Below are 25507 nucleotides of genomic sequence, written 5' to 3'. Positions count from 1 at the left end.
ATGTCGTGAGTAGTCGCCAAAAGAGTCTGTCACCTTTTTCTGGTCCCCGCTGGATTTTCAACGTGTTGAAAATTTTCTGCAACCTGCTGCGACTATGACGGGTGTCGGCAAGTCGCCGAAAAAATTGCATAAGTGTGACAGGCCATTTACAACAACAAACCCTTGTGCTCCTTTACCCCTCATGGAGTTACATTTCCCTTTATGTGGACCTGTACTAACCACTTGTGTCAACATGTCTCAAATTCCCCCGCAGTATCGTGCGACAGCTAGGTTTGGGCTCTGGCATGTGGAAAAATACCACCAGTGTTTGGAGATTCTCTGTGCCTCTGCTGGGCTGATGTAATGCCAGGATCCCATGGAAATAAGGGAGAAACCTATGGTAACCCTCGTGATACTTCCCCACTCCTCAGAAACCGCACCAGTATTTAACTTCTCCAAACTATCTCTTCGCCCAAGAGAAAGGCTCAGCTACAGAGAAAAATAGCTTTAATCCAGTTAACTGTTCCTCTTTAAAAACAATATTTACCATAAAGATGCCGCAAGCAAATGCCAAAGATGTGCATGCTTATAGATAAATTAGCCTTGGTTAAAATAAATGCCCCTAGTGTTGAGAATGGATGAGAAAGTGGAATAGCACAGAACAAATGTGAATGGGTGATCGATGGTTGGTGTGGGGAGGGGGTGAAGATGATCGGTATGGATAGAGCAGTGGATGTTGTCTACATGGAGTTTAAGAAGGAACTGCAGATGCTGGAAAATCAAAGGTAGACAAAAGTGCTGGAGAAACTCAGCGGGTGCAGCAGCATCTATGGAGCGAAGGAAATAGGCAACGTTTCGGGGCTGGAAACGTTGCCAATTTCCTTCGCTCCATAGATGCTGCTGCACCCGCTGAGTTTCTCCAGCACTGTTGTCTACATGGATTTTTGCAAGGTGTCTGATAATGTCCCTCATGGTCGGCTATTACAAATCTCAAATTGTGGAATACAGAGGCAAATAAATAAATGATGGGTCTTTGTCCCAAACATTATGGAGGGCACTGTAGATATCCACATGGATATGCAGGGAAAGGTGAGATATAGATCACATACAGGGTGAGGAGATGAGTTTAACCTGGTGCCGTTTGGCACAGACATTATGAGTTGAAGTGCCAGTTCCTATGCTGTGCTGTCCTGAGTTTTATGATGAATCTATCATGGCATCTTCTCCTTCTCCTTCTTGCGTATGGCGTGCACAGCCTAAAGTTGTCGGGCAACTTGTTCTATTTGATCTTATTTGATTGTGCACGCCGGGTTGATTGCATTTGTCGAAACAGGGCGGACCAGGTGAAGGTTGCAATCTTCCCACCCCGGCATCTTCTTCAAGCAGTCTATAAATATCTAATACGTTTCACTCTAGAAATATTTTCCCTAGTTAGAAGAAATAACTTTCTAGGTCACCAGATTAATTCCCATCAAAGCCGAGAACATTTGTATTCGGTCCTGTCAAATCTGGCCTTGTTCACAAGTGAAGCATGATTTGTTCAACTCTTCCTCAAAGCTCAAATGCTTGAAGTCTAATATCCATTTTAACTGTGTCACACGGTAACCTGTCCAAGGCAGCATCTCCCTTATTCAGCGCCCCCCTTACACAGTAAAGCCGACACTATCTGACGATTCAGTATAACGGGTTGAGGTGGTGCAACAAGCCGGCCATCAAACTGAATTAACACAACAGGAAGTAGATAATACACAGCATGTTCTCTTGACCAACTGTTGTGCAAAACTCTCCAGTCTCAAACCTTGACATCTGATCAATGAACTGATATCAAGTCCCTACACTTGGTCTCATTGTTCTGAATAAACAGGTAGAAGTCGGAGAAAGTTGTTATCAGAGTCATACAGGCCCTTTGGGACAACTTGCCCACACCGACCAACATGTCCCATCTACACTAGTTCCACCTGCCTGCGTTTGGTTCATATCCCTTTAAACCTATCCTATCCATGTACCTGTCTAACCTGTCCTAGCTATGCACCTGTCCAACTGTTTTTTGAACGTTGGGACAGTCCCTGCCTTAACTACCTCCTCTGGCAGTTTGTTCCATACACCCACCACCCTTTGTGTGAAACGTTACCTCCCAGGCAATTATTAATTGGAAATTCCTATTAAATCTTCCTATTCCTATTAAATCTATTCCCCCTCACCTTAAACCTATGTCCTCTGGTTCTCGATTCTCCTACTCTGGGGAAGAGGTTTTGTGCGTCTACCTGATCCATTTCTCTCATGGTTTTGTACATTGTTTCATTGTGTAGTGTTTAGAAAATACAGATCGCTCGGTGTCTGGCAAAAACAGATCAAACTCTGTGGCAAGTTCAATGTTAGCTTCACTATGAACACTGCTTGCACCCTCCAAACCAAGTCAGAGCCTGTGTTATCATTCACGCTAGGGGAGGGATCATTTAACATTGTCTTTAAACATATATATATTGTTACACACAGACTGTGAATACAAATACAAAGTCACAAAGCTCTGCTGATCTACAGTAGGGATGGGAATTAAAAAGCTCAGAAAATCAAAGGGGTTAATAGATCAGAAGTGAAAGAATAACAGGAAGTTGCTTAACCCCTTGAATCTATTCTTTCGACTTCGCACAAACAGGCCCTTCGGCCCACTGAGTCCATGCTGACCAGCAATCACACAACGGACAATAGACAATAGGTGCAGGAGTAGGCCATTCGGCCCTTCGAGCCAGCACCGCCATTCAATGTGATCATGGCTGATCATCCACAATCAGTACCCCGTTCCTGCCTTCTCCCCATATCCCCTGACTCCGCTATTTTGAAGAGCCCTATCTAGCTCTTTCTTGAAAGTATCCAGAGAACCTGCCTCCACCGCCCTCTGAGGCAGAGAATTCCACAGACTCACCACTCTCTGTGAGAAAAAGTTACAATGGTACCAAAGCCAATTAATCTACAAGCCTGCACATCTTTGGAATGTGGGAGGAAACCGAAGCACCGGGTTTGGGAAAACCCACACGGTCACAGGGAGAACGCACAAACTCTGCACGGACAGCACCCGTAATCAGGATTGAACCCGGGAATCTGGCGCTGTAATGCAGCAACTCTACCACTGCGCCATTGTGCCACCCAATTCATTCTGCCATTCATTTAATATTAATCCGTGACCTAAAACCCACCTTTGTTTCCAAAGCTGAAAACCTTTATTGGTGCAGCCAATGCCAGCCCTGGATCGTGACAGTTAGAGGAGGAATAGAAGGCAGGGCAAGATTACAGAGCGGGACAGTGGCCAGATTTGTGAATGGTGCGCTGGTGTGGCTGGGATTCGAATGGAAACGGGAGTGGTGAGGATGTTTAATTTTTTTAAATATTGAAATGAAAGGGCAGCGGTAGAGTTGCTGCCTTACAGCGCCAGAGAACCAGGTTTGATTCTGACCGTGGGTGCTGTCTGTATGGAGTTTGTACGTTCTCCCTGTGACTGAGTGGGTTTTGTGCGGGTGCTCCGGTTTCCTCCCGCACTCCAAAGATGTACAAGGTTTGTAGGTTAATTGGCTTCTAGAAATTGTCCCTAGTGTGTAGGAAAGAGTTAGTGTACGGGGTGATTGCTGGTCGGCACAGACTCGGGGGGGCTGAAGGGCCTGTCCCACTTGGCCGTCATTTACGTGACAGGCCGGCAGTGACTGATGGTCGCACGTGTCATCATGCGCCCGCACAGGCGTCTGGAGCGCGTGACGTCATTTGAAGATAGACACAAAATGCAGGAGTAACTCAGCGGGACCGGCAGCATCTCTGGAGAGAAGGAATGGATGATGTTTCAGTCAGTCTGAAGAAGGGTATCGACCCGAAATGGCCCCCATTGCTTCTCTCCAGAGATGCTGCCGGTCCCGCTGAGTTACTCCAGCATTTTGTGTCTATCTCCAATCGTTTTGGCCCCGCTCTGGGAGTAGGAGTGGGGGCGGATCCGGATTCGGATCCGCAACGGCCGTGAGCCATAGGCTGAGTTCGGCGATCGTTTGCCTGCTTCTGCTGCAGTTGGAGGTGAGACGTTGCCCCGTGCCAGGGTCTTGGGCCTGTCCCACTTTGGCCGTCAGTTACGCGACAGGCCGGTGGCGAGCGAAGATTTTGTGCAGGACAAGTCCACACTCCTCCACACCACTCCATGCGCCCGTCCCGCGCTACCCACACGTTAGCAGGCCACGTAAATGGTGCACGAATGACAGCCAAGTGGGACAGGCCCTTAACTCAGTGGGCCAGACTGCATCCGGTAGGCGGCGCGACTCTCGTCAGCAGCGGCCTCTGCAGTCCGTCTGCGTTTTTATTATTTTAAGTCTATGTTTCTATGTAGTTTTTGTTATTTTTGTTGGGGTATGTGTGTGGGGGGGTGGGGGTGGTGTGGGGGGGGGTGGGGGTAACTTTTAAATCTCTCCCTGCACGGGAGACCCGACCTTTTCTTTGTCGGGTCTCCGTTGTCGTTGGGGCTGCAACGAGGAGCGGCCTCCAACAGGAAGACCGGGGGCTCTGGTGCCGGCTACTCACCTCACCGTCGCGGAGCTGGCCGAGTCCAGAGCGGGTGGAGCTGTGGTGGACGCTGCTGCGACCCGACCCCCGGAGATTCGGTGGCTGCAACTGCGAGTTTGGCGGACAGTGACACCGGGAGCCCGCGGGTCCCTGGAGGGAGACCGCTTTTCAGGGCTTCCGCAGCGGCGACTTCTCCCGCCCGAGTTGCGGGGTTGAAGAGCTCCTGGAGCGGGGCCTTACAGCACCGCCCCGCGCGGCTTGGAATGGCGGCGGGTCTCTGCGAGCGCCCGCCGGGGGCTCTAACACCAAGACCCGGTGTGCGACCTTGCATCACCCGGCGTGGCTTTAATGGCCACGGGACAATTCGCCATCGCCCGCCGGGGGCTTTGACTTTGACTCTGACATCGGGGGGGAGAGTGCAGTGGAGAGAGAAGTTTTTTTGGCCTTCCATCACAGCGATGTGATGGATGTTTATGTAAATTATGTTGTGTCTTGGGTCTGTTTGTAATGTATGGCTGCTGAAACGGCATTACGTTTGGACCTCAAGGGGTCCAAATGACAATAAATTGAATTGTATTGTATTGTATTGTATTGTATCTCAGTTCCCCTGCTGTATCTTTAAAGATTTAAAGCCTGAAGTCCCAGTGAAGATAGTTCAGGGTGAAGGAAGGCTTGGTCAAGCAGCGATTTCCATGAGGCACATTAACTATGGGAGTGTGCAGATCATCTCCTACCTGGTGCAAAGTACTTCCTCATGCAGACTGCCTTGACATCGCTGGCACTGTGTCCACAAGCGCGAAAACTTCTCCTCCAGCAGCTTCAACTGAGATATCTGAGAGAGAGAGAGAGAGAGAGAGAGAGAGAGAGAGAGAGATGGGATTGTGAAGACAAATAGAAAATATTGGGGAGAAACTTGCTTTGACTAAAAATCTTCAGCAGATTTGTTTCGTGAGATCACCCTCTCAAATCATGAAGGGGGTGACAAAAGCAACCAAAAAATAATAATCACACTCTTGGCCTTGTGTGTTTTTTGTTTTAAAAAAAGATGTCACAACTGTGAGTATTTTATCACATTTCTTATTGTGGAGCTGGTGGGTGGTTGCAATGACAAAACAAGTTTAGTGACAAGTTTCCAATGTAGGCGCAGTTATTTATTGCAGGGGCACGAGGTGTATATGAGGTGGAGTAGGCACCTTGACCTCCTTCATTATGTGGACAATAACATGGTTCAACTCCATTTTCCTGTCTACACTCCTTGATACTTAAATGTTCAAAAAATCTAAATGGTCAGCATTGAGCATACCCAAGAATAGGGTATTCACACCACTCTGTAATGCTCAGTTCCCAAGGACACACACTAAACAGGAATAATAATAATAATAATAATAATAATAATAATAACTTTATTTATAGAGCACTTTAAAAACAACCACTGTTGCAACAAAGTGCTGTACATGACTAATCATGGACAAAAAATTATTACACGACAACAAAAACATTAAAAGAGAGAGTAAAAACAATAAAATTAAAAACATTAAAAGCACTAAAACAGGAGCAAAGTCTCATGCAGGGTCAAAAGCCAAGGAATATAAATGTGTTTTAACACTGGTTTTGAAGATGGACAGGGGGCCTGTCTGATGTGCAACGGCAGAGTGTTCCAGAGTGCCGGAGCAGCAACAGAGAAGGCTCTATCCCCTCTGAGCTTCCGCTTAGACCTCGGTACCTCCAGGAGCAGCTGATCAGCTGACCTGAGGCACCGGGCAGGAGCATATAGGTGGAGCAGCTCAGAGAGGTAAGGCGGGGCGAGCCCATTTAAAGATTTAAAAACAAATAAAAGAATTTTAAAATGAACTCGAGAGTGCACTGGGAGCCAGTGGAGGGAGGCCAGAATTGGTGTTGTGTGCTCCCTCTTTCGAGTTCCAGTTAAAAGGCGAGCGGCAGCATTTTGAACCAGCTGGAGACGAGCCCGGGAAGAACGAGCAACTCCAAAATAGAGTGCGTTACAGTAATCCAGCCTAGATGTAATAAAGGCATGGATTACTGTTTCAAAATGCTGCCGCTCGAGGATGGGTTTCACCTTTGCCAGCTGCCTTAAATGAAAGAAGCTGGACTTAACCACCGCGCCTATTTGATGATCTAATTTAAAATCACTGTCCATCCTAAAACCCAGGTTTAAAACTGTTGGCTTCACATACCGTGCCAGGGGACCCAAGTCAACAGGGGGAGGTTCACGGCAGCCATTGGGACCAAACACTATCACCTCTGTCTTCTTTTCATTAAATCCTAGAAAGTTTAGGGCCATCCAGGACTTAATGTCATCAAGACATGACAGAAGTGATTTGACAGAAAAGGCGTCTTCCTTCCTCAGCGGCATATATAGTTGGCTATCATCAGCATAACAATGAAAAGAGATGCCATGCTTTCTAAGAATGGAACCCAGAGGAAGCAAGTACAGTGAGAAAAGCAGGGGCCCTAAAATTGAGCCCTGTGGAACCCCATATGACAGAGGAGCGGAGGAGGATTCAAAACCAGCAAGGCTTACACACATAGTTCTGTCTGCCAGATAAGACCTGAACCATCCCAGGAAGAAGTCACCTACTCCACAAAGCCCGCTGCCCAAATCCCATTCATCCTGAATTCTTCTGTAGACCAAAGGTCCACCTCAATCTTAAATATATATTCTGGCCTGGTCCTCCAAGGTAGAGGATTGCAAAGATTCACACTCCCGCTAGAAAGTTCTCACTTGGACTCTCTTGTTCTTGAGAGTATTTCCCTCAGAGCCCATTAAAAGATGATACAGGTAGACACAAAATGCTGGAGTAACTCAGCGGGACGGGCAGCATCTCTGGAGAGAAGGAATGGGTGACCTTTCAGGCTGAGACCCTTCTTCAGTCTCGACCCGAAACGTCACCCATTCCTTCTCTCCAGAGATGCTGCCTGACCCACTGAGTTACTCCAGCATTTTGTGTCCACCTTAGATTTAAACCAGCATCTGCAGTTCTTTCCTACACAAGATGATAGAGTATTTTGGATGAAGGAATTTCCCAGTGTTGAACAGCTGACAATAAGTCACCAGCACAGGAACAAGTTGCTGTCTAACACCGCTTCAGTCAAAGACAACACTTTGTCTCCAGTCCCTAAATGTTCTTCCAGGATTGCTGGCAAATACAGAGTACTCTGCTGTCATGTTTTCATCACATCTCTCAGTCAACCCTTAGAAATGTTGTCAACATTCCCTAATCGATTTAATTAATCCAACCATCAGAGTGTAATTGTAAGCTTTGGTGTATTTTGCGTGCTGCAATACATACCAGCACCCTGTAACAAAACACTATCCAGTTACAATGGGGGAATACCACAGCTAACGTACTGGTCTACATCTCCAAAAGTAAACATTATTTAAAATAGTTGGAAAATCCCTTACCTGTCGAACATTAACTGCCTTCCACCTCACCTTATCCCCATGTCAGCAAGGACAATTAATCACCTGTATGCCCGTTTTTACAATCAGTGGTAAACTCCCTTGCTAAATTACATTTCTCAGGTTGCTAACTCTTCAGCCACTGGCAAAAGTTGAATGCCCCTGCTAAATCCCTTCGTAACTTTCTCTGCGTTCAGATCAAATTTTACAGAGTCTCAACGTAACCAAGTCTCACAAACCCCAATTTTCTTAATTGCTTCTGCATCCTGCATTCTGAAGAAGGGTCTCGACCCAGAACGTCACCCATTCCTTCTCTCCAGAGATGCTGCCTGTCCCGCTGAGTTACTCCAGCACTTTGTGTTTACCTTCGATTTAAACCAGCACCTGCAGTTCCTTCCTACACCTTTCCTCTGCATCCAAAGGCTTTGCCAATATTCTAAAATGCTAGTGACCAGATCTCAACTCAGTATCAGAGAATCGCCAGTGCTTAAACTTTTTATCGAAACAAATAATATAAATTAATTGAACAGTGCAGTCAAAGATTTAAATTCAGAATATTAAAATGAAAGATGATTATTCCTTGATGTTCTTTGTTGGTTACCATTGTGATTGAATCCTGCCCCAATCTTTAACAAGGAGGTGTATACTAGTGCTTCTATAGATCAACAAGTATAAAAAACCTGTGATTAAAGTAATTGCTTTCCATATGGCTTGTCTTTCAAAATTAAAATACTTGGGGCGGCACGGTGGTGCAGCGGGTAGAGTTGCTGCCTCACAGCACCAGAGACCAGGGTTCCATCCTGACTATGGGTGCTGTCTGTACGGAGTTTGCACCTTCTCCCTGTGACCACGTGGGTTTTCCCCGGGTGCTCCGGTTTCCTCCCACACTCCAAAGTCGGACAGGTTGTAGGTTAATTACCTTCGGTACAAATTGTCCTTAATGTGTGTAGGATAGTGCTAGTGGACAGGAATCGCTGGTCGGCGCAGACACAGTGGGCCGTTTCCATGCTGTATCTCTAAACTAATGTGTCCCATTGTGTTTTTTCTTCAGAAAAACCCCTTTGTCTTTGCACAAATCAATGCCCACAGCGCACTGGATGCTGGATGTGGCAAAACATCCAATTTGATGCACAAGGGGCAAAGCAGAAGGGTGGTTGGGCTCTCAATGTTCTCTTGCATGGCTGGTGTTGGAGAAGCAGACAAATGATGAGATCAAATCCTGCATGAAACTGAATTCCAAAAACCTTTTAGGGCGAGTTGGTTGCCACTGAGCCAACAAATACATCCATTTCACGGTGCGCTGTGCAGTGTTTTTACCCACTGGTGTGTAACTTACAAAATTCTTAAGGGGTTGGACAGGCTAGATGCAGGAAGATTGTTCCCGATGTTGGGGAAGTCCAGGACAAGGGGTCACAGCTTAAGGATAAGGGGGAAATCCTTTAAAATCGAGATGAGAAGAACTTTTTTCACACAGAGAGTGGAGAATCTCTGGAACTCTCTGCCACAGAGGGTAGTCGAGGCCAGTTCATTGGCTATATTTAAGAGGGAGTTAGATGTGGCCCTTGTGGCTAAGGGGATCAGAGGGTATGGAGAGAAGGCAGGTACGGGATACTGAGTTGGATGATCAGCCATGATCATATTGAATGGCGGTGCAGGCTCGAAGGGCCGAATGGCCTACTCCTGCACCTAATTTCTATGTTTCTATGTTTCTATGTAATGTGGTAACTAAAGGAACACATTTCACCAAGGCATAATCCAGCTCTCCAATCCTAATATATGATGTTATCGTACCTCCTTCTGATACAGCTCTGATTGACGAGATCTACAGTAACTGCAGACAGCACCTGCAGAGAAAACAGAAGTCCCAAGATAAATTGAGTTTGAAATCTCTTTCCAAAGAGCAGTGCAGATTTATAACAAAAACTATTCAGGTCTAACACATGCACAAACAAAGATAATTAAAATTGTGCTGAAAGGCCAGTTGTATACAGGGACACAAGAAGCCAATCTTATTTCACTCACTGCATCTTTTCACTTGGAATGTGACCGTGTTATCTTTGACCAGAGTCCTTAACAACAAAAAGTCTGCAAATCTGTTTTTTTATTCTTGATCTTAAACCGTGTATTGTACTTTTGCAAGTAATTTACTGTGCTTTTGTGTGTCATTTATTGTGCCTTTATATGCAATTTATTCTATGTAATGTCTTGTCTTATCTGGGTCCTGAGTCTGTAATAAAAAGTAAGTAAGTAATTGGACACATAGCCCCGAGGGCTTTACCTTGTGGGAGAATTAGGAGGGGTAAACTTTATTCACAAATTTAAGAAGATTATTGGCCCAGTCAGTTAACACAATTTCTATGAGAGAAGGGCCTGTCCCACTTTCACGACAGAATTCACAACCTTTTTTACTCGTGCACATTTTTCATCAGGCTAGAAAAAACGCCCCGACCTACTTGATGCCACGAGTGCCCACGACTAACATCACCGCCTGCTACGACCTACCTACGCCCTCGTGACGACCATGCTGCGAGTACGAGTCAAGGGCAAACTCGGCAGATCGTGAAAGTAGGACAGGCCTTAGACAGCCTCAACAGAGTGCTTCTTACTGCAAATGTCCAGCATCTTATCAGCTTTGTATCAGATTGGCAGGGTTTACAGGGGAGAGAGTGCAAGGGAAAGATTATATATAGCGAGAGATTCAATCAAAAGACAAATTAGATAAGTATTAATGAAAGGTACGTTGAAAAAGTCTCGAGAAATTACCTCCAACCAAAATAACATAATTCTATAATTCTTTAATGTTTATTTTATCTTTAACGTATTTAAAGAACTACAGAATACGGAGGTTTAGTTTATACACTGGAGGTACTTTCTCCACACATCCAAGCTGAGGTTAAAGATTCAGGTTACCATGAAGTCCCTGACCAAAGACTCATTTATTTTTGTCCCTTTAAGAAGTGGTTGATATTTTCCAAGCCTTTAACTTCCTCTGATTGCACTAGCTTACAGTTGACCTATGCTACCACACACTCCATTGTTTGCTTCAAGAGCAGGTAAAGCCAGCCATTCACCTGCAGCCCACTGTGCCCTTGCCCAATGCTACACACCTGTACCGCTACATTCAAACACCTCCACTGCAGGTGACACAGAGATCCTTGGTACAATTCACAGAAAATAAATAGACAATGGGTGCAGGAGTAGGCCATTCAGCCCTTTGAGCCAGCACCGCCATTCAATGTGATCATGGCTGATCATCCCCAATCAGTACCCCGTTCCTGCCTTCTCCCCATATCCCCTGACTTCGCTATCTTTAAGAGCCCTATCTAGCTCTCTCTTGAAAGTATCCAGAGAACCGGCCTCCACCGCCCTCTGAGGCAGAGAATTCCACAGACTCACAACTCTCTGGGTGAATAAACACCTCTTGTTCTTTCCCAACTCTTTCCCAACTCTCATCTCTAGTCACTGGGGGGACACTATTGGACACTGAGAGTCTCAGCTTTAGGATTTTAGAGGGAGTTTGTGCATTTCTGTCATCCCTCAGTAAATCCAACGAGAAACTCCAGCGATCACCACCTGACACTCACAATGCATCATCATTGCCGACTCCCCCAGTATCAATGCCCTGGGATTAACCATTGACAAGAAACTGAACTGGTGTGACCTGTCTGAAGAAGGTTCCGACCCAAAACGTCACCCATCCTTTTCCCCCACAGTTGCTGCCTGACCCACTGAGTTACTCCAGCACTCTGTGAAACGTCACCTATCCATGTTCTCCACAGATGCTGCCTGACCCGCCGAGTTACTCCAGCACTCTGTGAAACGTCACCTATCCATGTTCTCCACAGATGCTGCCTGACCCGCTGAGTTACTCCAGCACTCTGTGAAACGTCACCTATCCATGTTCTCCACAGATGCTGCCTGACCCGCCGAGTTACTCCAGCACTCTGGAGGAGAGGAAGGTCAAAGTCTGGCGAGTAATAGGTGGATACAGGTGAAGGGGGAGTGGGGTTGATAGGCAGATGGTTGGACAAAGACCAGAGATGGAAAAACAAAACTGTCAGGTAAAGATAGAAGAGCTGCAAATTGTGAAGCCAGAGGAAGGAATAGGTAGAAGAGGAGGGGGGTGGGGATGAATGTGTTTGAGTCAATGTGGGGCCTAGTGAACGGGGGGAAGGAAGGCTTGCTTTCAGGTTAGTTCCCTAAAATTGGAGAATTCTTTGCTCATACCACTTGGTTGTTAGCTACGCAAGCGGAATATGAGGTGCTGTTCCTCCAGTTTGCAAGTGTGGCCACACTCTGGCAATGGAGGAGGCCCAGGACAGAAAGATCAGTATGGGTAAGAAAGAACTGCAGGTGCTGGTTTAAATCGAAGGTGAGACACAACATGCTGGTGTAACTCAGCGGGACAGACAGCATCTCTGGAGAGAATGAATGGGCAACGTTTCAGGTTGAGACCCTTCTTCAGACTGATGTCATGGAGGGGGCGGGACCAAGATAGAATGTAGTCGGAGACAGCAAGACTAGTGGAAGAACTGGGAAGGGGAAGGGGACGGAGAGAGAAAGCAAGGGCTATTTGAAGTTAGAGATGTCAATGTTCATACTGCTGGGGTGTAAACTACCCAAGTGAAATATGAGGTGCTGCTCCTCCAATTTGCGGTGGGACTCACTCTGGCAATGGAGGAGGCCCAGGACAGAAAGATCAGTATGGGTATGGAAAGGAGAGTTAAAGTAGTTAGCAACCGGGAGATCCAGCAGGCCATGGTGGACAGAGCCCACAATGACCAACACACTCAAGATCTAGATTCTGGAAATAATAAAGAAATGAGAGCAATTGGCTACATGTTTCTAATGCAAAGCAGGCTAAAGGGCCTGTCCCACTTTCCCGAGCTGCTCACGAATTCTCCCCTTGATTCAAACTCGGAGAATGTTCGTAACGGGTCCGTAGGAGTCCGTAGATATATCGTAGCGGCTCATTATGTCAGCCGTAGGGTACTCGGGGCATTAAATGTTGCAATTTTTCTCCTCCCGACTATCTTCTTACTCGTGGACATTTTTTATCGGGCTGGAAAAAACATCCCGACTTACCTGATGCCCCGAGTACCTACGGCTGACATAGCGAGCCGCTACGATATATCTACGGCCTCCTGCGGACCCATTACGAACATTCTCCGAGTTTGAATCAAGGGGAAAACTTGGGAGAATTCGTGAGCAACTCGGGAAAGTGGGACAGGCCCTTAAACAATACCAGCCCATGACGAATATAATTAAAAATCAAATGATTCTTAATCAAATGTCAGCTTGGTTTGGGAACCAGGACCATGGTCCATCCAGGACCATAAGAAATTCTAGCGAATTGTGGACGCAGCCCAGACCATCACTCAAACCAACTTCCCTTCTATTGATCGCATTTACACCTCATGCTGCCTCGGCAATGCCAGCAGCATAATCAGGAACAGGTCGCACTCCCTCTTCTCCCCTCTCCCATCAGGCAAAAGGTGCAGAAGTGTGAAAACGCACACCTCCAGATTCAGAGACAGTTTCTTCCCGGCTGTTATCAGGCAACTGAACCATCCTACCAACAACCAGAGAGCGGTCCTGAACTACCATCCACCTCATTGGTGACCCTCAGGCTATCCTTGACCGGTCTTTACTGGCTGTACCTTGCACTAAACGTCATTCCCTTATCATGTATCTGTACACTGTAAATGGTTCGATTGTAATCATGTATTGTCTTTCCGTTGACTGGTTAGCCCGCAACAAAAGCTTTTCAATGTACCTTGCCACACGTGACAATAAACTGAACTGATCACAACACATTTGACATCACACAAATGACCCCCTTCCGGCGGGCTTTTCTTTCATGCCCTCCCTCAGTGCTCAGTGCCCCCTTCTCTCCTTTTGTAATCCCATGATGTGGTGTCAGGAAGATTCTGAGTGATATTGGAGAACAAACTTTCAGAATGAGGAACTGCTCAGCCTCCGGCCTGACCACGGGAAATGAGAGAGACGCAAGGAGACTTTGGGCTGCAAGCCTTCTATTCTAGAACAAGGGAAACTCCAGCCCATCAGTCCAGTCGGCAACAGCGGGGAGAATGTGAAGGTAGACAAAAGTGCTGGAGAAACTCAGCGGGTGCGGCAGCATCTATGGAGCGAAGGAAATAGGCAACGTTTCGGCCCGAAACCCTTCTTCAGACTATGAAGCTCCAGCGAGAGTCTGCCTGAATAAATTCAACTCAAAACTTGATTATTCATTTCACCAAAAATAAAGAGAAAAGTACTGGAGTAACTCAGCGGGTCAGGCAGCATCTGTGGAGAACATGGATAGGTGAGGTTTCACAGAGTGCTGGAGTAACTCAGCAGGTCAGGCAGCATCTGTGGAGAACATGGATAGGTGACGTTTCACAGAGTGCTGGAGTAACTCAGCGGGTCAGGCAGCATCTGTGGAGAACATGGATAGGTGACGTTTCACAGAGTGCTGGAGTAACTCAGCGGGTACAGCAGCATCTATGGAGCTAAGGAAATAGGCAACGTTTCGGGCCGAAACCCTTCCGGGTTTCGACCCGAAACGTTGCCTATTTCCAGAAGGGTTTCGGCGCGAAACGTTGCCTATTTCCTTAGCTCCATAGATGCTGCTGCACCATAACTCAGTGGGCCAGGCAGCATCTGTGGAGAACATGGATAGGTGACGTTTCACAGAATGCTGGAGTAACTCAGCGGGTCAGGCAGCATCTGTGGAGAACATGGATAGGCGACTTTTTGGGTCTAGACTGATTGGTGGGGGGGGTGGAGGGGGGTGAGAAATCTGGAAGAGAAGGGGCAGGACAATGTGGCAGGTAATCGGCTGATACAAAGTGTTTTTGATAGGATGGTGGACAAAGGTCAGAGGCCAAAAGATGGAAGGTGTGAGACAAAAGGATGTACATGGTGAAGCTAGAGGAAGGAATGTTGGTGGAAGGGGTGGGGAAAAATAGGTGAGAGTCCAAACATTAGTACATATTGAAAATTAACAACGATTCAGAGCTGAGCACAGAGGAATGTTAACAGTCCCTTATTTTTTTCCCTAAATAACTGCACTTTTAGTCATAAAACCTACTCTGCTTCAAAAGCTTCTGCCTGGTTTAGCAGCCTCCCACCCTATAAACTTCCTTATGCAGTATTATGTTAAGCACTGCGCTAATGCTTGGACAAAATTCCACTGAATTACTCATGCCCAACGAGTTACACCTCTGAAGCTTTCTCCTAAAGCATAAGTACCCAATAATTGGTCTGAAGAAGGGTCCCGACCAGAAATGTCACGTGTCCTTGTTCTCCAGAGATGCTGCCTGAGCAACTTAGTTACACCATCACTTTGTGTCTATCTACCCAATCATTAATCTAGTTGGCCTTCAAGATGATCTACATCCACCACATCAATGAACCTAACAGAGGCCACGATCTCTCCCAACCCCCATCTCAACCCCTCTATCTCCACCCTTTGATGTAGTGGCCAGGCAATCTGTTTCCACAACACTTCTTGGCAACTGATCTCCAGCCAGCTGCTGGAAGAAGCACAGCCAAGATGAGTCACTGACCTATTTTAGTTTCCCTTTCTGTGGTCCATGTATTCCATCTTTCCCCCGACACAGATCATTCACTCCACTCACCACCAGTTCCCAAATCGCCATAGCAACAACATCTGGTGGGGTCTCTGATTTCCCAAAGAAAACGAACATTTGTTCCAATTCAGAAAATATACATAATTACAGAACACCACCTTGACATCCATCCAAATTTAATTTCAATTTCAGCTGCTGGATGTTGATCTTAGACAGTTGTTACTTTGGCCCAGAGAGAAATAGAAGCAAGGAAAGACAAGAAGTGTAGTTAGCGAGATAGCAAGTGATGACAAACTAGCAAAAGACATGTGGCCACTCTACACAAGGCCACAAGATGACCTGCTTGGCATGACAGTGCTCTGGCTAGGTTCCAACTTCACACACGAGTCAAGTTCTACTCAAACTGGAACCAAGCAACAAGGCCTTGGAAGTCATGCAGACAGGGACAACATGGATATTATACACCAGAAGAGATTTGTTACATTATGTTTTTCAAATTAGGTCATAGATGTAGACCAGCTGCAACACGAGTCAAGAGTGTTTTATTGTCATATGTCCCGGACGGGACAATTAAATTCTTACTTGCTGCAGCACAACAGAATATGTGAATATGTAAACATAGAAACATAGACAATAGGTGCAGGAGTAGAGGCCATTCGGCCCCTCGAGCATGCACCGCCATTCAATATGATCATGGCTGATCATCCAACTCAGTATCCTGTACCTGCCTTCTCTCCATACCCCCTGATCCCTTTAGCCACAAGGGCCACATCTAACTCCCTCTTAAATATAGCCAATGAACTGTGGCCTCAACTACCTTCTGTGGCAGATAATTCCACAGATTCACCACTCTCTGTGTGAAAAATGTTTTTCTCATCTCGGTCCTAAAAGACTTCCCCCTTATCCTTAAACTGTGACCCCTTGTTCTGGACTTCCCCAACATTGGGAACAATCTTCCTTCATCTAGCCTGTTCAACCCCTTAAGAATTTTGTAAGTTTCTATAAGATCCCCCCTCAATCTTCTAAATTCTAGCGAGTATAAGCCGAGTCTATCCAGTCTTTCTTCATATGAAAGTCCTGCCATCCCGGGAATCAGTCTGGTGAACCTTCTCTGTACTCCCTCTATGGCAAGAATGTCTTTCCTCAGACCAAAACTGTACACAATACTCCAGGTGTGGTCTCACTAAGACCCTGTACAACTGCCTTAATAGATAATACATAACGGGGGAAGAGAAAAAAAAAAGAAAAGTCCAATAAATAACAAATGTAGTGCAATAATAATAGTCTTTTGTAGTTCAGAGCTCAGAGCTCTGTGAAAGTCACTCGTTGCCAGGGTGTGTCTACTGGCATCTCCTACTCCCAAGCCAATACTTCATATTTTATTGCCGTTCCACTTGGAAGTTTATCCTTTAAAAACAATTTGATATCTTGGCTTACTTTCACCATGCACAGACCACAAAATTACTGCTCATTATGTAAAAATCTTCAAAGGCGGAGGGTCGAAACTGATCAGTTTAATCCCAGGGTGGACAAAAATGCTGGAGAAACTCAGCGGGTGATGCAGCATCTATGGAGTGAAGGAATGGGTGACGTTTCGGGTTGAGTCGACCCGAAACGTCGCCTATTCCTTCTCTCCATAGATGCTGCCTCACCTGCTGAGTTTCTCCAGCATTTTTGTCTACCTTCAATTTTTTTTTCCAGCATCTGCAGTTCTTTCTTAAACAGTTTAATCCCCAACTCAGTTCTTGCAATTCAGGCCAGGTCTCAATGTGACCGGTGAGTCTTCCTTCAATAGACAAAGAACTAAGGAGCAGCGTGGATCTCTCCCTCTCCATGCTCACTCTTCCTTCAATCCTTATGAAGGGTTTGGACACGCTAGAGGCAGGAAACATGTTCCCGATGTTGGGGGAGTCCAGAATCTGGGGCCACAGTTTAAGAATAAGGGGTAAGCCATTTAGAACAGAGACGAGGAAACACTTTTTCACACATAGAGTGGTGAGTCTGTGGAATTCTCTGCCTCATGTGGAGGCAGGTTCTCTGGATGCTTTCAAGAGGGAGCTAGATGGGGCTCTTAAAAATAGCGGAGTCAGGGGATATGGGGAGAAGGCAGGAACGGGGTACTGATTGTGGATGATCAGCCATGATCACATTGAATGGCGGTGCTGGCTCGAAGGGCCGAATGGCCTACTCCTGCATCTATTGTCTTATTAATTAGATTTAATAAAATGCTGGAAATTATCGTGTAGTTTAGTTTAGAGATACTGTGCGGAAACAGACCCTTCGGCCCACCGAGTTCGCACCAACCAGCGATCCCCGCACACTAACACTAGCCTAGACACACTAAGGACAATTTTACACTTACACCAAGCCAATTAACCGACAAACCTGTACGTCTTTGGAGTGTGGGAGGAAACCGAAGGTCTCGGTGAAAACCCACGCTGGTCACAGGCAGAATGTACAAGCTCCCTACAGACAGCACCCATAGTCAGGATCGAACCCGGGTCTCTGGCACTGTAAGGCAGGAACTCTACCATTGTGCCACCGAGACGCCCAGTAGAGTAGTAAAGAGCAAGAGGTGACATCTTGTCATTAATGTCTTCTGCTGTCAACCTTGGAGACCTGCCATAGTTCTTTATCCCTTCCCCTGAGAGATACCATGGAAACTGGCCCTTCGGCCCATCGAGTCCACGACTGCCCTCACATGCTGGGTGCCGTTCAACACCCTCCTCAAAACAAAGGAACTTCTTGCCCAACCTCTAAAGTGCATTTAACACGTCTCAGAGGAACCAAAACTGCAGTGTTATTTATAAATCAGTCATCGTTGTTTTTGACCCTTACCGCCATCATTCAAAACAGCTTTGCATCCTATACATGTGCTTCGTTTCTTTGCAAAGGCCATAAGACCGCCCACCTTTGACGTCAACACAGTTTTGCATCTTGTGTGCTCTCCCTCTACAAAAAACAAACAAAAAGTGAAATTAATACCTTCAAAGGTTCAGCAAACAGGAACCACAACTAGCCGGCTTCAAATTAAATCCTACTTTGATATGGTTTCACTTGAAGCTGATTCCTTTAAATACATTCCTCATTTATCTGTCCAGTCTGGTCCCTCCAGCCTCCTTCCATGGTTGGGAAACAAGTAACAAGTAATTGAGTATAGGAGCAAAAAGGTCCTTCTGCTGTTGTACAGGGCCCTATCAAAAAAACTTAACCTGTAACCACCCATCACCTTTGTCCTGCACCTCCTCTCTTCCCCCCCCCCTCCCTCCACAATCAGTCTGAAGGAGGCACTACCCTGAGATGTCACCTACCCGGAGCTGCTCCCTGACATGCTGAGTTACTCCAGCAGCTTGCGTCCACTCAATGCTAAGGTGTCTGGGTCACAGAGTGAGTGATACAACGTGGAAGTAGGCCCTTCGTTTCAGAAGCCCAACTGGAGGTGACAATCAAAATAAGAATGCATGTGGTAGACTATTCAACTATTCTGCAGTTGAAATATATTGATGTTTCATTGGTCTCAGCTAATGGGATACACTTGTCACTGTAGTCCCAGTAATTATGCATTGAAAACACATCATAAGTTCGTAAATGATAGGAGCAGAATTAGGCCATTCGGCCCATCGTCTACTCCGCCATTCAATCATGGCTGATCTATCTCTCCCTCAACCCCATTCTCCTGCCTGCTCCCCATAACCCACGACACCTGCACTAATCAACAATCTCTTAATTGCCATCTTAAAAAATTCATTGACTTGGCCTCCACCGCCGTCTGTGGCAATGAATTCCACAGATTCACCACCATCTGGCGAAAGAAATTCCTCCTCATCTCCTTCCAAAAGGAACGTCCTTTAATTCTGAGTCTGTGCCCTCTGGTCCTAGACTCTCCCACTAGTGGAAACATTCTCTCCATATCCACTCTATCCAGGCCTTTCACTATTCGGTAATTTTCAATGAAGCCCCCCCACTCATCCTTCTAAACTTCAGCGAGTAGAAACAGAGAAAAGTAGAGTAGAGGCCCAGTGCCATCAGACACCCCCCAAAATCAAACGTCAAAAAAACCCACCATTGGCATTAATACTGCTACACCTGAGATGGTCACTTCAACAGTCTGGTTAAAAATCACTCACTCAAAAGCACAGCCTCAGCTTTGGCTTCTCCCAGGATGGGCTCAAAGATTCTCAAGAGGGGTTTTGCAAGCTGCTGCTCCAAATAATACTGCGTGTCGATCGGAATGTTGTTCTCCAGAACATAGATCGGATCCTACAGAGAGGGATGGAGAGAAAGAAAGAAATAAAGAAATAAATGTACTGCAATAAACTTTTAATAATAAAAATATTTAAATATTTTTTAAAATGTATCTTTTGTATTGAAAAGAATGTCCCATAGAAGAGGAAGCAAGAAATCTAGCAAATATTATCCATTGGTCCTTAGTAGACAAGTAAAGGTCCTCGGCCTGAAACGTTCTCTCCAGAGATGCTCCCTGTCCCGCTGAGTTACTCCAGCATTCTGTGTCTATGTCAAGTGAAGCATGGAAACAGGCCCTTTGTACAACTCGTCAGTGTCTCTTCTGCGCTGGTGCCATTTGCCTGCTATGGGCCCATATCCCTCCAAAGCTTTCTTATCCATGTACCTGCCCAATGACATAGTGTCACAGTACTTGCCTTCACCACTTCCTCTGGCAGATTGTTCCCTGTGAGTCAAGGATACAGCAGACGTACCACAAATGGCTAATGTCTGGAGTAGGGAAGGCTTTCAAACTAAAACTGCGTCAGGGTACTTTCCGAAGGAGCATCCTGCTAAATGTTATAGAAGATATTAAAAGAAACAGATATACAGAGAGAAACTAAGGAGTGCTGACTTTTTAAAGGAAACATTTTGAGCGGAGAAAAAAATATGAATTTGCTTCCACAAATGAGAATAGTTGAAGCGGTTTTTCTCTTTTTGAGATTTTCCTTGCGCTACATGGATATGGGGCAAGGGCAAGTTCTGCACACATTCTTCATCAGGCGTTTTTAGGAACAAGCCCATATTCGGGCTGTTAAAGCTCTACATGATAGAGGTTTGTGTCATCTCGATCTTGCTGTCGTCAATATAGCCAGCACTCTATTGTCAGAGTGAGGCCCAGCGCTAATTGGAGGAACAGCACCTCGTATTTCGCTTGGGCAGCTTACACCCCAGCGGTATGAACATTGACTTCTCTAACTTCAAGTAGCCCTCTCTCTCCATCCCTTTCCCCTTCCCAGTTCTCCCTCCAGTCTTGCTGTCTCCGACTTGCTGTCTTCTATCTCTGTCCCGCCCACTCCCGACATCAGTCTGAAGAAGGGTCTCAACCCATTCCTTCTCTCCAGAGATGCGGCCTGTCCTGCTGAGTTACTCCAGCATTTTGTGTCTATCTTCGATTTAAACCAGCATCTGCAGGTCTTTCCTACACAACTTCTGCCTGGCAGGCTCTCAAAGCTGCAGAGTAACTGTTTTAGGAAGTGAGAATGGTACATGGTGACACGATAGTGAGGAGTGAATTACTCTGTGTAACTCTTGAGAGTGTCAGGGGTTATGGGTAGGAGGCAGGAGGGCGGGGTTAGCAGGGAGAGATAGATCAGCCGTGATTGAATGGCGACATAAACTTGATGGGCCGAATGGCCTAATTCTGGCTCCTATCACTTATGACCAGGAATACATGAAAAGTCCAACAACCAGACGGAAGAGAAGATGCCATTCATCCCATCGTGCTGTGACAGCCCTTTAAATGAACTAGTCAATGTGTCTCTCTGTCGCATTCTTTCCTCAAATTTAACAAGTTTAAGTTTTTGTTATCCAAATCCCTTTTCAGAGTTATAACCCAAGCTACTTAAAATGCATTGCAGGTTATTTATCATATTAAAAAAAAATTACAATTAGCTAAAATACCAGAGGAAATATTACATTAAATCTATATGATGTGGTTATTAATCAACAGCCCCTCCCACACTGCCTCAGAAACCAATTTCTCTTTATTTATTCACATCAAAACACCTCAAATATAGGGAACTAAATCAAAAATAGGGATTTAAAAAAACCCAGGTATTAGGGTGAATGGCTGTAGATAATGAAAGACAGTTCCGCTATGGGCTTGCTCAGTAGTTGCAGAACCTGCACCTGACTAGGCTTTGCAATGCAGGTAGGCCTCAATGCCACACTGGTGTAAGATAAGGGAACATAACACCTGATACCACACAGGGCATGAAAACCACTGAACTTTCTCTCTGAGCTGGGGAAGTTAAGCGATCAATTGAACATGTTAGCAAAATAAGGAAACACTTTCACAAAACTGAAAAAGGAGAACAAGTGCTGAAAGGCTCACTTCCCCAAGCACGACATGGCTGTTACCACAAGTGGACGATTCCCGAAATCACTCACAAGAACTGGCCATTCACTTCAAACCCTCCCGCTCTCACCCTGAATGCCACTAGGACTTTTGCCGAATGCGGTTGTGTCAGGATAGACAGGGGAAAAAAAACAAGTTAGGAATGCCATTGGCTTTCTGCATTCCTGATTTTATACCTATTGTCGAATCTACAGACAGCAGTAAGCAGCAAATCTAACCTGGCTTCTCCCCATGGGAAAGGATCTACTCTTTACCCAATCTCCAGAGCATCATGTGGTAGGAAGTAGAAACTGATCCAAGGTACTAACATCCATCAATTTCTGCTCATCTTGAAGAGTTGAGGATTCTCTGATGCCCTCTATAGTTAAATCCTCACAGCTAATATTCAGATACGAGTTAACTCCATGACAACAGCTGGTACCTTTTGAAAGTGTAAGAAGGAACTGCAGATGCTGGTTTACACTGAATATTAGACACAAAATGCTGGAGTAACTCAACGGGACAGGCAGCATCTCTGGAGAGACCTAATGGTTGATGTTTCGGGTCGAGACCCTTCCTCAGACCTATGTACCTTATGGAATCCTGACATAACAGGAGAACGTGTTATATGGGAAAGGAAAATAAAACAGAAATGTAATATGATTTCCATCTATCACTAATGCAAATTTTTAATCAATTTGAAAAAAATAAATTATTTTCACTCTTCTTCTTCTTGCGTATGGCATGCACAGCCTAAAGTTGTAAGACAACTTGTTCTGTTTGATCTTATTTGATTCTGCACGTCAGGTTGATTGCATTCGTTGAAACTGGGTGAACCACGATCTCCCATCTCTATTTTCACTTAAAAAATGCAGAATCAGAAACAGGAATGAATTTATGCTAACTGAGTAATATGCAGAAAGCAAAAATACAATTGACCTTATTAAGATGTACAAAATTATAAGGGGCAACCTTCACGAGGTCCGCCCTGTTTCGATGAATGCAATCAACCCGCTGTGCACAATCAAATAAGATCAAATAGAACAAGTTGTTCTATAACTTTAGGCTATGCACACCGTACGCAAGAAGAAGAGTGAAAATTCATTATTTTTTTTTCAAATTGATTAAAAATGTTCCTGGTTGTGGGAAGGCGTGAGGGAGGCATTAGTGATAGATGGAAAATCATATTAAATTTCTGTTTTATTTTCCTTTCCCATATAACACGTTCTCCTCAGGTTGCTAAGTTATGTCAGGATTCCATAGGGTGAGGTTCTGGAACACAAGGTCATAAGTGGTGGTTCTCTGGATGCAAATTTCAAGAGAGAGCTAGATAGGGCTCTTAAAGATAGCGGAGTCAGGGGACATGGGGAGAAGGCAGGAACGGGGTACTGATTGGGGATGATTAGCCATGATCACATTAAATGGCGGTGCTGGCTCGAAGGGCCGAATGGCCTACTCCTGCACCTATTGTCTATTGTCAGCTTGTTCCACACACCCACCACCCTTTGCCTGAAAAGGGTACCCCTCAGATTCCTATTAAATCTTTTCCCCTTCACCTTAAACCTATGTGTTTCTCTCGGATATAAGTGTATTGTCATAGGACAGGCTGGATATAGGACCCTGCGTCTACTCTGCCAGCTTGTGCACTGTGTTGTAATGTGCACCGGTTGCAGAAGATGCAGCAATAATTCTAAGTTACTTAATCAGCACCCACCCTCATTGCGTTATCATGTTAGCAAATCCATGATAACAGTAGAAAAATTATGTATTTTATCTATCGCTTCTCACAACCTCTGAGCATCCTAAAGAACCTTAAACCTTACTGTTGAGGGTCCTGCTGCCACTGAGGGGGAAGAGCAGTAAGATACAAATCTTTCACCTGCACACTGACTGGTGAACACATCCCTCTTCTATAGCTGCTGAAGATCTAGTCATCACTATCTGTGGGAGCTTTTTGCTGCCATTCATGTGCACCTTTCACACAAGAGCAAGTTCTAAGATGCACACATGTTTTTGTCTGCCTCCTTCTTTCACAAATATCCTCTTTGTCCAACCCATCCCTCTCACCCCCTCTCCAAACTTCACACTTCCTTCACCACTTTCAAAGCTGCCACTCGGTGGCCTTGATTTGAAACATTCACCATCTCTTCCATGGAGAAATGCTGCACCCTGCCAACATTTTCTGTTCTTTGGATTTTCAGCATTTGCAGTGTTAAAAAAATATATTATTTAAGGTGCTGTAGAATGTGCGGAAGTCATGAAAACTATAAATGAAAGGATAATTTGTTTCTATCACAGATTAAAATCCTGGCTTCTCTTCTGTTATAATACATGTTGTGATGTTACAATAGGCAGGTTCATCGAGATCAGGTTATAGAGGAACTGGTATAGGCAGAAACTAGGAACTGCAGATGCATGTTTCCAAAAATTGGCACAAAATGCTGGGTTAACACAGCGGGTCAGGCAGCATCTGTGGAGAACATGGATAGGTGACGTTTCACAGAGTGCTGGAGTAACTCAGCGGGTCAGGCAGCATCTGTGGAGAACATGGATAGGTGACGTTTCACAGAGTGCTGGAGTAACTCAGCAGGTCAGGCAGCATCTTTAGATTAGATTAGATTAGATTAGATTAGATTCGTTTATTGTCAGTCGGACCTTTCGGTCTGAACGAAATATTGTTTCCCTGCAGTCATACATATAATTTAAAAAATGACAAAAACACACAATCAACACAAATTTAACATCCACCACAGTGAGTTCACCAAACACCTCCTCACTGTGGTGGAAGGCAAAATCTTAAAGTCTCTGTCTCTTCCCTCTTTGTTCTCCCTCTGCGCCGAGGCGACGGTTCAAACTCCGCGGGTGGTCGCTGCCTCCGCCACAGCTCCAGGGCCGAGTCAGGTCTCCGCTGTTGCTGCCGCCGCCACAGCTCCAGGACCAAGTCGGGTCTCCGCTGCCGCTGCTGCAGCCGCTGCCGCCGCCACAGCTCCAGAGCCGAGTCGGGTCTCCGCTGCCGCTACCTCCGCCACAGCTTCGGGGCCGAGTCGGGTCTCCGCTGCCGCTGCTGCAGCCGCTGCCGCCGCCACAGCTCCAGAGCCGAGTCGGGTCTCCGCTGCCGCTACCTCCGCCACAGCTCCAGGACTGAGTCGGGTCTCCGCTGCCGCTACCTCCGCCACAGCTCCAGGGGCCGAGTCGGGTCTCCGCTACCGCTGCTGCTGCTGCTGCCGCCGCCACAGCTCCAGGACTGAGTCGGGTCTCCGCTGCCGCTACCTCCGCCACAGCTTCGGGGCCGAGTCGGGTCTCCGCTACCGCTGCTGCTGCTGCTGCCGCCGCCACAGCTCCAGGACCGAGTCGGGTCTCCGCTGCTGCTGCCGCCGCCACAGCTCCAGGACCGAGTCGGGTCTCCGCTGCTGCTGTCTCCGCCACAGCTTCGGGGCCGAGTCGGGTCTCCGCTGCCGCTGCTGCTGCCGCCACCGCCACAGCTCCAGGGCCGAGTCGGGTCTCCGCTGCTGCTGCCGCCGCTACAGCTTCGGGGCCGAGTCGGGTCTCCGCTACTGCTGCTGCTGCCGCCGCCACAGCTCCAGGGCCGAGTCGGGTCTCCGCTGCTGCTGCCGCCGCCACAGCTCCAGGGCCGAG

The 25507-nt window shown here is 46.3% G+C and overlaps 1 protein-coding gene across 1 annotated transcript in view; it reads right to left on the bottom strand.

Annotated features, from left to right (window-relative positions):
* The window catches only part of pold1 (DNA polymerase delta 1, catalytic subunit), a 114052-nt gene that overhangs the window by 1510 nt on the left and 87035 nt on the right, over positions 1-25507 (bottom strand). The window contains exons 22-25 of the mRNA XM_033013117.1: positions 19656-19788; positions 18367-18480; positions 9725-9777; positions 5247-5344 (exon numbers count right to left, since the gene is read on the bottom strand). Coding sequence (XP_032869008.1) covers positions 5247-5344; positions 9725-9777; positions 18367-18480; positions 19656-19788 — 398 coding nt within the window. The remainder of the gene's footprint in view (positions 1-5246; positions 5345-9724; positions 9778-18366; positions 18481-19655; positions 19789-25507) is intronic.

The sequence above is a fragment of the Amblyraja radiata genome, chromosome 38 (assembly GCF_010909765.2).
Source record: "Amblyraja radiata isolate CabotCenter1 chromosome 38, sAmbRad1.1.pri, whole genome shotgun sequence".
Lineage (NCBI taxonomy): Eukaryota > Metazoa > Chordata > Chondrichthyes > Rajiformes > Rajidae > Amblyraja > Amblyraja radiata.
This window is presented reverse-complemented; position numbering and strand designations above follow the sequence as displayed.